The 14,231-nt window shown below is 38.5% G+C and overlaps 1 protein-coding gene across 4 annotated transcripts in view; it reads left to right on the forward strand.

Annotated features, from left to right (window-relative positions):
- The window catches only part of tns2a (tensin 2a), a 103,771-nt gene extending 93,414 nt beyond the window's left edge, over positions 1-10,357 (forward strand). For 3 of the 4 annotated variants that reach the window (XM_041799787.1, XM_041799789.1, XM_041799790.1), the window contains 9 exons: positions 2,077-3,266; positions 3,698-3,829; positions 3,981-4,076; positions 4,228-4,305; positions 4,729-4,806; positions 6,275-6,443; positions 7,845-7,913; positions 8,243-8,272; positions 8,574-10,357. In XM_041799787.1, the coding sequence (XP_041655721.1) occupies positions 2,077-3,266; positions 3,698-3,829; positions 3,981-4,076; positions 4,228-4,305; positions 4,729-4,806; positions 6,275-6,443; positions 7,845-7,913; positions 8,243-8,272; positions 8,574-8,712 (1,981 nt within the window). In that variant the 3' untranslated portion in view covers positions 8,713-10,357. The remainder of the gene's footprint in view (positions 1-2,076; positions 3,267-3,697; positions 3,830-3,980; positions 4,077-4,227; positions 4,306-4,728; positions 4,807-6,274; positions 6,444-7,844; positions 7,914-8,242; positions 8,273-8,573) is intronic. The other variant, XM_041799788.1, reaches the window with a different exon arrangement.
- Positions 10,358-14,231: the final 3,874 nt, after the last annotated feature.

Genomic DNA, 14,231 nt, shown 5'->3' on the forward strand with positions numbered 1-14,231 from the left:
GTTGTAATGATACGCAATTTTTTTTAATTTGGCACAGACATCTGTGGTGCTACAGTCACAGTAAAAAATAAAAAGCAGATTACATTTATTTTTCATGATTAGGAACTTTAAAGCTTCCTCTTTACACATTGTCTGTACAGTAGTGACAGTTCAGACTGTATGGACTGCTTCAAGATCTTTATTATACTTATGAAAGGTATATATAGAAATAAAATGATATTAAAAAAAAGATTGACAACCTTATACCAAAAAGTCATTCAGTAAATAAAGAAGTTTGAAATCAATTTTACAAAATATGTATTTACAGAACTTGTCCTTCACATGGCTGAGACAGGCTTTAGTGCTTTTGTTTTGATCTAGCACCTTTTTGAATGCCCTTTGACCAAAAAATACACCTAAAAAATGCAACTGACAGTGGAGTTCTACAGCAAATGCCTGGAACCAGGTGTGCACTATGGGATTTTAAACCGGTTTGGCACAAATTTTGAGGCACACAACTCATTTGGAAGTCAGGCAATCTTTGAGCCTGATCATGCACTGTTTATTGTGCAGTGTACAGGGGAAACCACGGCCAATCATGGCCCAACCAGCTGCTCCCCTGGTCAGATGTTTTTATAAAATATTTGGTATTTAGTTGTACGACTGCTTAGACTCCCACAGACAGAGCAGAACACTCCCATCTGGGGCATTCTCCTGTGTAAACTGTTGGACAGGATCTTAAATCACCCTCAAAACAGCTGGAATGCACATTTGATGTACCTTCGAGCAGGAAATAGGCTTATATGTGGGCCTCCCTCCAACACGGAATATTTATTGTTTGGCTGTTAGTTGTATTTGCTGACGATGCTGTTTATGTTTGTGTAAGGGTGAGACAATAAATCTGATTTCAACCACTTTTCAAAGGAAACAGTGGTGTTTGGTACTTGCACCATCCTCACCTGTATGGTGTGAGCACAACCACTGACTTATACTGTGTGAGCCGGGCTGAACAATTTTGTAAAAAATGGCCAATTCTTCTTCATATTGCAAATTCGATTGGAAATGTTGTACTACAGGAAATGATCATTTTTATGTAATTCTCATTTTTACTCAGAAAAATATATACTAAAGCAAAGTAGGATTTTTGGTTGACACTGAAATGTTTACATGATGTGCAGAGCAAAACATTTCTGCTGCAAAAATGTATTAAACTGGTATTGGCACACATTCTAGATTAAAGAAATATTGCAACCTTGCAACTTGAAAATTGCAGTAGGAGATATCACAGTTTTATTTAAATTTCAATGAATTACTCAGCCTTCGTGTGAGCACATAGGTCATAAACAATTCAGTAGCTGGCAATTTACCACGACTGTTAAAGTAGTCCTTGAATTGCACAGTGTACTCTCGGTTTTAGACAAGTAATGCACAACGGCAGCTTTTGTTCATTCATAACTTCATCACTGCATGTGGATGAAAGGGAATTTTATATAAGGTTGTAGATCTGCTGCAATAAAAACAGTAATGGCAATGCCTGCTCAGAATTACCAGCAAAATGCAGTTTAAATGCCAAAGTGTTCTGTGTCTGCTGTACAGTGTCATTTGTCTTAGTTGCAGTAATGTTCATGTGGTGCCATTTCAGATGCACAGATAAACTAAAGTTGTTGTCAAGTAAGATATACAGTCCTTACTGAAAAATATCCGCATACTTCCTCGTTCTTGTCTTTGTCTGCTGTTGTAATTCTATGGGAAACCATAGGATTCCCAAATGGGATACCTTAATGATTGAGCTCTTGCTTCAGATTTGAAGTACATTTTTTCTACACATCTTTAGATTGCTACACATCTGCAATGACTGAAATAATCTGGTATAAATATGTGTGCCTTTACACCTAAGCAGCTTTGTAGTCATAGTTTATCTTGCATTAAAGTTAGATCTTTAAATACTTAAATACAGACTACATATTACAGTAAGGTACAATTTGGATATTTCTACAACTGTTGCAATTCCGGCATTAGGTTATGTAGACATGCAATAAGCAATTATTTAGATATCAAGTGGGTCTGTGAATTAACACCAGTGTATGTCCATTACAGCCCCAGTCCAGGAGGAAGAGAGTATGAGATCCGGACCACAGACATCATCGGCAGTGACTGCGAGAGTTCTCCCCAGGATGGACACTATCATCCTGAACCTGCCCTTCCAGAAAGCCAAAGAAGCAGCACAGAGCCGTCGTCCATGCCTCAGGCAGCCAAAGACTCTCAGTCACACTCAACCACATCGTTACCACCAGAACACCACAATCACTGCACTGCACCAACAGACTCTTCCCCAAACACCCCCCAACTGCAGCACTGTAGCCCAGAAACACCGCCATCTTTGACAATGCAGATCTCTTCTGTCGACTCTGCAACTCCACCCACATCAAACCAGGGACTCTGCCAGGCTCCCCAGTCCCCAGTCCATGCTTCTCCAGCACCAGATACACAACCTGGACCTCTCACTCTCCGGACCCCCAGTCCCTCAGAGGCTGCTGCTCTGGCACAGTCCACGACCCAGCCTCAGGGCCAGATCCAAACACAGGACATTGAGTTGACGAGAACGACCCCAGCAGAAGTCGTTAGATCTTCTCCAACCAGCCAACCTCATCCTGAAGCCAAACACCCCAGCATCACCCCGACCCCCAACGGTGCATCTGTCCCTGCATCTCCATCACCCCCCCAGCCTGCCTCTGGCAGCATGGAGGGCTCCCCAGTCTCCGATACCCCAGTCCCTGGCTTTTCCACTTTGAGTAGACGGTTGATGTTGAGTGGGCCTGATGCCCACCATCCCAGCCACATCCAGCAGCATGGACCCCCACACCACCAGTACCCAGGCATGGAGCACAATCCTGCTAGACATAACGCATCTCTGGACAACAACAAGAAGCCGTGCTACTCCAATCCTCAGCTACACCCGTCCTCCTACTCCAACTACTCCACCATCTCCATCCCCCTCCCTCACCCACAGCCACCTTTGCCAGAGAAGCGCCACCTGCCAACCCAGCCAGGGTCACCTAATGATGGCGTGGGATCTCAAAAGCCAGGCATGGGTCATGTGCCTCCATCCAGTAATGCCCAACAGCACCATGTCACATTCTCTCCCACCGTGGGGGAAATTGCTCCCCCTACTGGCCAGAATGACAGAGAGGCATCTGTGGAGACTGAGCATGGAAACAGGGTCAGTGTGAAGTTTGTTCAGGACAGCTCAAGATTCTGGTACAAGCCTGGCATTTCCAGAGAGCAAGGTAGGTTTGATGGAGTAGGAATATAGATTTTCTGCTAATATACTATGATTACTATAATATACTATGATTTATTTTACTCCATTTTCCTATTAATTTTCCTATTAACATATTAATTTTGGTTGTTTATTTTTGAATTTATGACATATTTATTTCCTTTTCTCTGGAAAGCAAAGCTAGTTTCCCCACAATGATTAGGAGATCCTTTTAAGATCTCTGGAAAATGAGCAAAATTTGCATTATAATGAAAATTGAGTGGAAAAAAGGGATCCAAGCACATCTCTTCACTTTTTTCAGTATTGCGTTTTGCTCTATTTAAGGTCCACATTGCAACAGTTTTCATAAAATGAATTTTAATGGTTGTACATTTTTGTACATTTGGGTGGCACTTTTTCTCTAATGAGGCAGTCCTGAGGTTTGCTTGTGTTTTGTAGCAATCACAGGTCTGAAGGAGAGAGAGCCGGGAACCTTCCTGATCAGGGACAGTAACTCTTTCCAGGGGGCGTATGGTCTGGCCCTGAAGGTGGCTACACCTCCTGCTAATGTCAACAACCACAGCAGCAAAGGTGAAGATTGTTGGATGTGTTTTCAATCCATCCTTTATATTATTTAGTTTAATCCTAGTGTTAAGCAAGAAAATCTAGTCTACTAATTCAGCTGTTGTTTTGTGCTTGTTGATATTTGCAGCTTTTTAACGGTTCATTTTTGCTGTTCCAGTAAGCGATCCTCTGGAGCAGCTGGTTAGACACTTCCTCATAGAAACAGGCCCACGAGGAGTCAAGATTAAAGGATGTCAGAATGAACCGTACTTTGGTGAGATATCATTCCTGAGATGTTTTAATGTGTGTGTCTCTGGGAAACATTTTGATTTCCCACACGAGGAATTATACAGAAATAATACTTATATACCTTTGCCATCTCCAAATAATCCTGTTTTTTTTTTTGTATTTTGTGTCGTCAACAGGGAGTCTGTCTGCGTTGGTCTATCAACACGTCATCACACCAATCTCTTTGCCCTGTACTCTGAAGATCCCAGAAAAAGGTTGGTTCTCCTCTTATTTTTGAGGAGAAATGTTTTGATGTACTTATTCTAGAACATTCTTTTTAATATTTTGTCTGAAAAAAGGTGAACATTCAATGTGACCTCCCCATGCACTTGTTTTTGATTAAGTTCCTTTTGATCGACAGTATAAATAACCAGTTAAAGGTCATTTTTGAAAAAATTGACCATTATTACACTAGAACGACCTAAAGCTTAGCATTTTTCTGTGTATTTCCTTTTTTGTCAAGCCATTTTTGTTATTCCCTTGGTAGTCTGTGAGAGGTTTTTGTTTATTAGTTAGTTAGCTTATTTGTTTAATGAATTACAGCATTAAACACTTTAAAGGAAATTTTCTGCTTTTAAAGAAGTATTCTACAAGAAATGTAGGTTTATTCTACCACTCACATTTTACCACGTCCTCAGATCTGATTGGAGAGGTTCAGGAGGTCCAACCAGTGACTAACATCAGCACAGCTGCTGATCTGCTGAAACAAGGAGCAGGTGAGATCTCCCCCTGCCTCTCACTCTGAAAAAGTGATTCTCAACTTGTGGGTCGACACCAAAAAAAGGGTCACAAAGCTGTTTCCATTGGGTCGCAAATGTGTGCCAGGAAAAAAGGTGGCAAAAAGTCTATGATGTACAAAAGCCCTACGTCAGGATTAAGCATCTCTGGATCCAAAAGCCACATGATGTTTTTCCTCACTGCCAGAGGGCCAAATTCATACAAACTGTTGTACAATCTCAATTTAACAACCATAAAATACTTTGAGCTTAACATAAGGAGAAATTCAGGATGTTAATACATTATGATGCATGTTTTTAAACTCAAATGCAAACACAAATGCTTAATTTAATGAACTAAACACAAATTTCTAGCCAATTTAAGCTATTATTTTCATGCAGTGAACATAACTGGTTACTTTATTTACTTACATTTCTTTTCCAGCCTATAATCTCATATTGTAGTTTGTTCAAGCATTTATTATGGCAACATAACATGTTTGGCATCAGGCTCTGACTTAATCACTCCTCGCATGATTTTTTTACACACAGAATTGAGGAGTGATAAGTTTACAGCTAAAACCCCCAGTCGGAGCCAACAGGTGGATGCTGGGGTGGAGGTGGGTTGAAAGCGAGAGCACATAGACCACTAATTTAGGAGGATGTGAGTCATTTGATTTGATTAAAATATATGTCAGGTGTGCATCATTGTGCTCCAGATTATCAACAAAAATAACTTGCAGGCTTCGTTTGTGCCATGAAATAGTATATTTATTCCATTGGCTGTTTTACCCTTTTATTGATTTTATTAATCAATCATGGTCAATATAATTTGGCTTTTCTTTTCTGACAGTATAAAACTATTTGATGTCAGAGCGAAAACAAATTCCTACAAAGAAATGTTGATTAAATAAGAATAAGGTCAAAATAAAGTGATCCGAGTAAATTTCATTTCTCAAGATTTTAACTTGTTTTTCTTCTTTGTGTGGATTAAAAAAAAATGGTTTTTCGAAGAGCATTTAAAAATTACTCCAGAAATTCCCAAATTTTGATGCTGTCTTGGAAAAATTGAGTAAGATAAAATGTAAACATGCATGGCCTCCTGTAATAATATGTTTTTAGAACATGTTCCTTCTGTCACTTCTCTTATTTCAATCTTGCTTTGTTCCATTTAAGGTCCACACTAATCTTTCTTTTATTAAACACAGTTGAGTGGTTATAAATTTGGATGAATCTGGGTTGTGATTTCTCATGAGGCTGTGGTGGTGGCTCCTGATGCCTGACCAGTTGAACCACTGCTCTAAAACACTCTATTGTATGAGTTCCTCCACCAGTCATATTATAATACACTTTAGAAAGGCAAGGCAATTTTATTTTTACAGCACCTTGTAGACTCTAAAGCAGGTAAAAGAACTCTCTGAAATCAGACATTTATCTAACAGCTCATTATTTACCCCTCTCTCCTCAGCCTGTAACGTCCTCTACCTGAACTCTGTGGAAACAGAGTCTCTGACCGGCCCACAGGCCATCGCCAAGGCAACAGACGCGTCCCTCGGTCGTAATCCACGTCCCACTGCAACTGTAGTCCAGTTTAAGGTGACGTCGCAGGGTATCACGCTGACGGACAGCCAACGCAGGTAAAAGACTCCAGCGTGGATTTACACGTTATAAAGTCAGAGGCATGACTTTTACTCTCAGTACCCACAGTTATTATATATGAATAAATAACAATATATCCAATGTTTATATTCAGTCTGAAAAATTACCAGACCAATCAGCATCATTGAAGGTGATTGAGATGGTACCAACAGTTGATTTTTAGTTTTACTGCAAAGTGGTAAACAATGGCTGCTGCCAGTGAAGCGATGAGCTCTGATGAGGCTAGCAGCCATTTCACCAGAACTGGAGAGCAATACCTTATAGGTCGTTTACAGTCACATGACCCCCCAAATATCTGCTGGGGGCCAGGAAGTGGAGGACTGTCATTAGGAATAAATAGGAACAGAGGAAAGTTAGTACTTAACAGAGCTAAGTGGACCCGTACGCTGCAATTATCAGAAAATGTCTTCGTACATTGAATATTGGGACCCCCTCGAAAACGAGATGCTGCATCTCAAGGGGCTATCCTAAATAAATTGAAATTGAACTGAAATTGAATATGATCCCTACACTTTACCAAAAAGGGATTTTTACCGATATTACAATTTACTCAGTCCAGCAGACCTCCTAGCTTTGTTTATCCAGATGACGAGAGACAAGAGTTTTAAGGAGTTATGTTGCGTTAAGTTTACTTACCAGAGCTGTGCAAGCCCACTATTTCATCATGTCTGGTTGGCGCATATAGAATGTGACAGACAGTCATCCTCCAAGAATTTTATACTTTGTATGGGCGGTTAGTCAAATGGATGTGAAATGCTTCCCATGCAATGGATATATGAAACAGGCTGTCTGGTGCATCCAATAGTACATATCTGCAGGCTCACAGGCAGAGGTTTCAGGACCGCAGATTCAGGGCTGTAGCTCTAGGACTCGGTTTTTCTCAACAGCACCACCTAAAAAGGTGGAGGAGCATTGCAATTAAAAAAGTTGCAACAGTTTATGGACCGCAGATTTAGGACCGTAGACCTAGGACCTGTGTTTTTCCATTGAGTTGGCACAACTTTAATAGGCAGAAATCCAAAGTTCACTTGAAGTACTTTTTCATGTAATTAGTGTTTTATCTTAATTTTAGATAACTGTTTTATGCATGTTTAGTTGTGTAAGCCATATTTTTTCCACTAACATGATGACTGTTTGCTAAGTAGTAGCAATAGTAATAGCTGGCAATCTGTATTTAAAAGAATGCCCATAAACAACATGCATGTGCACAAGCAGGGTCCTAGACCCACAGTCCTGAATCTGTGGTCCTGAAACTGCTGCCTGCAAGCCTGCAGATAAACCCTTCTCGTGCATCAGTTAACAGTTTTATTGCATATATTTATCACATAGTGATGAATGTCTCTTCTATCCGGTTCACCACATCTGCGTTCTTCCTCTAGGGTTTTCTTCAGGAGACATTACCCTGTGAACAGTGTCACTTTCAGCAGCATCGACCCCAAAGACAGGAGGTAGGCCAACTAAATACAAACAGAATCTGAATTCTTGTTGCTGTAAAACTAACCAAAAGTCTGCAGAAATCACAGACACACCACCACAACAATCACCCATTCATTTCACCCTTGATCATTCACTGCATTTGTTGCTGTGAGCCTGGCATGGTCTTGTCTGTTTAGTGAGTGCATTTATTATCCTGAGTGAATACGTGAGGGAGCATGTGATCATTTTGTTTTTGAGCATGCCGGCTGTGGCAGCTGCTGCAGCTGCATCAGCTTGTTTGGCAGCTCTGAATGTGTGTTTGTCTGAGTATGGTTTCTGTCTCTTTCTCTCTTGGCTTTAGGTGGACTAATTCAGACAACACCACTGTTAAGTAAGTGCTCTGTTTCTGTTTGATGACTGGGAAAAAACTGAAATGTATGCATGTGTTTTCAAAAGGAGCTGTCGGCTGACCCTGAGAAATTAGTGAAACTTGAGCCTTTGCATGGCATCAGATTGTGTGTGAGCCTTGGCAAAAATCATTCCAGCAGACATGATTTAACAATGAAAATCAAGTCTTATCTGCAACAGAAACAGAGAATGTTTTCTGCCTTCTGCTTCCACTCTCTTACATCATGTCCCCGCTTTTTCCCTCACTTCATTTTCCTTTATTTCCTCCACATTTCCTCTCTCAGGGTGTTCGGTTTTGTAGCCAAGAAGCCAGGCAGCTTGGCAGAGAACGTTTGCCACCTGTTTGCCGAGCTGGACCCCGAACAACCTGCCTCTGCTATTGTCAACTTTATCAACAAGGTCATGCTGTCCCAGCGCCGATAGAGGGAGACAAAGAGAAGAAAGCAAACACAGCAGATCAGCGGTGAAACAAAATACAGTTATGACAAGGCTTTTATTGTTCATAATGGCCTAGTATTGCTGTTTTCTGAACAAGTGCCATAACACTAATACTATTTTACAAAACAAAGATTTTCTGATTATTGTCGTTTAGACATTTTCAAGGTGATTTAAATATCAGTTCATGGTCCTGCAGATTATTTTACTATTGTTCCATTTAATTCTAATCAAGGATTGGTTGGCAAAGTTTCAACTTTTGAGAATAGGTCAGTATTTAAATAAAAACAAATAAGAGTTTAGATGAAATCATTATGTTTTCTCTTCACCAAAGACAAGGAGGCTAAAGAGGAGAACTCCACAATCCACTTTAGCTTTTCAAGAAAGAAAACACCTTCTATACCTACCAAGGGCCTGTATCACTAGGAAGAAATAATGGATTATTCAGCTATCTGTCAGTATATTTCATGTTTTTTGGTATCATGAGGATGGTTCACTTTTAACCAGCACAGATCCACAAAGTAACCTTCAGAGTTTGGTGTGATCAGAAAGGCTGTCTTTTGTACCGGATGCCAAGGATTATTATCAATAATTGTCAACTTCAATAAAAACACTGGTAAACCTTTAAAAATATACCGTATATTTAACATACATTCCAGTACTTTCACTTAAACTGTTAACCTTTTAAAAATCATTTTATTGAATATCCTCTTCACACAAATGAGCTTTTTAACTATTCACATGGGAACTATGGGAGTTAAGATGTTCCCATTGAAGGGAAATAAGATACATAAAGAGTTTCAAAGAGTAATACAGAACTTTTTCACATTTCGGTCTTTTTTTTTCTTTTTTTCTTTTTTTCAGAAGTTGATTAAACTTTTCTTTTTGGATCCTCAGAGAATAATCAGTTTCTTCCATTTTAAATATTATAATCAATCATTCTTTTTTTGGATAACACCCTTTCATAACCATAAGTTATTTTAAAAACAGTTTACAAAGAGGGCAGGTCTAGACCGACTCTCTGTTGTGGCCTATTTTAAAAAGAGCAGCGTTAATCAACACGAGCACAGCACTAGCAGTATTTAGCCCCGTTACAGTGGCAATATAAGTCTTCCCTAATTATAAAGTAGGACTGTCAAGCAGACCGCTCTCATGTTGACAGCTCTCTGCCGAAGCTGCACTGGGGTTGGAAAGCGGTAGAAGGAAGAGTAGGGCTGGGAGAAAAGCAGGAAGGAGAGAGGGACAAGAGAAACGACAGAACAACAAATGAAAGACAAATTTATGGCAGTTGTGGCCATGAACCTATCTCCCATTTTGTAGGAAATTGCTAGAACACTGTTGCCTTTATTGATATACTGTATATTCAGTATTACTCCATACTGTATTTTTCTGGCTTAATGTGCCTTGAACCAGATCTGGCAGAGTCTGTGCACCTATCAGATCATTATTTAAATCAGAATTGTATAACATTATGTACAAGGCATATGCAGATAATCTGACATTAAATTTCATACTTTTTAAGGCCTATCTTTAATTACCTGAGCTTGTATTGTGCTTTTTTAGTCATCTGACTACTCAAGCCACTTTTATACCACAGGTCACACCTACCCATTCGCACTCCTTCACTCCGCATTCATACACTAAAGAAGTTGCTATGGAGAATTGGCCAATGTTTTTTTGGTTGTTTGTTTTTTAGTTTATTCCACTGAAATGCATCCATACCCATTTACGCACCACCAATGAAGCACATCAACATGTGACTGCAGGAGCTGGAGATTGAACCCACAACCTTACAATTGCAGAACAACTGACTCTACCTACTGAGCCACAGTCGCCCATATACATAACATAGTTATGTTATGTATGCTTTGTGCAGACTGGAAGATAAAAATTTGACAACATAGTCAAGTAAATGTAGATAGTGCCTTATTGTAGTGTGCAAATAACTCTCTTTAGATGCTATGGTGCAACATTAACAGACTGTGCAAGTATTACACTACGCAAAAACTGCACTGCAAAGCCGCTTCTTATTTGCAAAATCAGCTAAAGTGTTAACAAGTATCGGCCTGAGCCTCAGCTCCGACACTTTCTCCTCTAAACACCTCTCTGAAAATGTGCATTTGCATGTACGCATTACTCAATCACATATTTCACTGTTAAGTTAGACACTTCAGGATGATTTAAGGATGCACTGATAACTTACCGGGCCAGAACATAAACAAAAGCTCAGAATGGCATCAGATGTGAGGATTCTCTATCAGGGTCTCCGTTGTGTTTAAAACTGTGTGAAAACAAAGGCAGAAAAACTAGCCTACAACCTCTTTGACAAATATCAAAATTGAAAACAGCTACTAAATTTAAGACCTTATGGTTTTTCATGCGATACTTTATAATACCATTTAAAGCTGTATTTTTTTCTAAATTAATTAAGCTTTTTGTTCCATCAAAGACCCAAAAGGTAAGTTATTTGGCAGCTTAGAATCACATTTTGACAAACTGAAACCCTCACAGGTAAACCAGAGATTTGAGTTAATTTTACTCTGGCCTAAGTATCTTTCTCTTTAATGTAAAGAGAGTTTAAGAATTTTTTATGACATTTAATTGGGCTGATAATGCACCTTTATGTGAATTTTCAGAGCTAGATTGTAAATCCCCGATCAAATTTACACTTTGACTCATGATAACCATTATCCAGGATCAGCACTGCTAAACCAGACATAGTTAAACTAGATCCATGATACAGGCTCCTGGTAGAATGAAGGTTGTGCTTTATTATCTTCTCCAGCGTGTTTTCAGTGAAGCAATAAAAGTAAATTTTAAAGCAGCTTTAAGGACAAAGAGACTGGGTTGATTTTTTATAAAGAGGATATTTTGTTGCACTGTTTCAGGGCAACATAGCCCACATATGTTTGATATAAAGACATAAATAATAACTACCTTGATAAACAGTATGATGTAGAACTATAAGCCTCCTTACATTTCTTTGTATAAAGCAAACCAAAGCCCTGATGGTGTAATTCAGTTTCTATATATAAAGACAATGTTCAGGTATTCAGATGTATGTACAGCATATTTACAGCCACTCTAGCCTTCAAACCTTCAACAGCACCTTTAGAAGTGTTTCAGTCATCATCGACAATCATGTTTTTAATCTACACACACAATAATCAGAGAGCGAGAGGCTAAACTCTAATGAAAGTTAACATGAATGTGAGGTTTTTAACCTTTAATGAGTGTGTGTATGTTGGTGATGGAGTGGTGTGTAGTTGTGTTTCGAGGGTATTTAGGTAAATATGTTGGATGAGGTTTTGTTACGTCCGATTTAAGAGAAAAGCAAGTGAAGTGTGGAAAAAGCTCGATGAGGAAGGACGTACAGAGTTACAGCACACCATTGCCGTGAAGTGTTTGGTGTTTTCACTGCTTTAAACCAAATTCACCGACTCTTAAATTCAATAAACAAACTAAAGGCAGGTAAACCCTCAGAGGTCAGGCGGAGGCCTAAAGACTGATGAACTTAACCAAAGATGAAGCACTCGTGTATTAATAAGCTTTTTATCCAGCTATATTTTTGTACTTATTGCTTCTTGTATTTGTACTATGCATTCATGTAGTGTGATGCCTTTTTTGTTAAACCCAAGACAAACACTCCTGGTATTACAGTGATAATATATTGTGGTCTGTTTTCTGTATTATGTAGTAATATATTTTCACATGCAGCTATCGGACAGCGTATGAGACATAAAAAGGAAACATTTGTTTGTTTGAAAAGGATGTTATGCTATTTTGTATGCCCAAGAATGAAGAATAGAATTAAACTGAAATTATGTGGTACCCTGAATACAAAAGTGTATGTGTCTTGTTTTTCTGTACTAAGTTAGACAACATTAATCTGAGTTGATAGTTCCTCATACCATGTGTTTTAAATGATATATTCATTAAATGCAAAATGGAATAGAAGTGCAAATTTATATATATATATATATATATATTTTTTTTTTTTTTTTTTCATAAGACAGGTGCTCTGAGGAGGAATACATCCTTTAAACATTGCAAGAAAATTCCTTCAAATTGTGTTAATGTGCAAATATATTGGCAACATTGAGTAAGTTTGATGTAAAATAAATAATAAGGAGACATTAGCCAACAATGGGTGCCAAGGACATTTTTTTTTTAATGCCTTGGTTTTGAAACAGGCATCAATATTGATTTTTTTAGCACGATATTGTTAAGTAATTCTGGTATCATGACATCCCTGCAACCATTTATTGATTTTATAATTTTAGTTTTTAGCATTAATGAACACTGGATAATACGCCACTGATACAAGTAAAAAAGTTTGCTGTGTCAGTGATTAATGATGTGTTTGCATTAAAGTGCATTCATTCACAGCTTCACAATAAAAGTGAGTTAACACGGCTGATCCGCTGCCAATATTAAGCCCAGACTGTAACCTCCTGAGCTGAAAATTGAAGCCATTGTAAAGTGCAATACATGGGATGCAACAAACCTCACCCTGAGGTCCAGGCACTCTGAGGGGTGCACCAAAGATCTCAGAGTGGGGCACAGGACCCTGTCTGCTCTGATGTTGTCAAAATTAGATGAACATATATTTTTTTAAACCAAGATTAGAAACAATGAATTAGGACCAATCATAAGGTAGAGAAAGGCATAGTCTGTTCAATTTTGTGCAAAAAAAAAAATTGGAAAGAAATTTTATTTATTCATATTTTTTAACTCAACAAGTTATGTATTTGCAAGAAATCAAACTCTCATTTTAGAGTTTAAAATGTCTGAAATTTACAAGAAAAAAAGATGGAATCTTTAGATTTAAATGTCTTAAATTTTAAGACTAAAACAAAAAAAAAATCACAATTTTAAAATCCTAAATTTATAACAGTGTGAAGAAAAAAAAAATGAAACCAAACTGAAAATAGTGGTTGGATTTTCAACTTTTCAAACGTTATATTCTCAACAATTCTGTTTTGGTTTAGTTACAACCTTTAAAGTAATTTTTTTCCTGTAAATTAACAGACTTTTAAACTTGATAATTCTGAGTTTTTTCTTTCCTAGAGTGGCCCTTCTACACCATTATAATAATCAATAGTTTACTCATAGATCTTTTGTCATGAATAGGTTTATATGGGCCTATTTTGGGGGGGATTTTGTCAATCAAATGGGTCATTGGGGGCTTAGTTGTTCTCAGACATGAGTGGGGGGCCCTAAGGCAAAAGGTTGGGAACTACTCCTCTAGTTTATTTATGCCCCGTTTTAATGCTTGAATTGTCGCTGGTAGGAATGATCACATCAGTTATACATTACATGGAGGTTGTGCATTCGTGGTTGTGCATTACCAACTGTGCCGTGCTGAAGCTCACCTCTTACATCGCTGCCAGGGCCAAGGAAGTGTGTGTGAGCATGTTAGGGAGCACTCACACTGGTCAAAAAAATCTGGACTGTGGGTCTCAAGTGTGCTTGTGCATGGTACAGAATAATAGTAGCTTTACTAT

Source organism: Cheilinus undulatus, linkage group 11, assembly GCF_018320785.1.
Source record: "Cheilinus undulatus linkage group 11, ASM1832078v1, whole genome shotgun sequence".
NCBI lineage: Eukaryota > Metazoa > Chordata > Actinopteri > Labriformes > Labridae > Cheilinus > Cheilinus undulatus.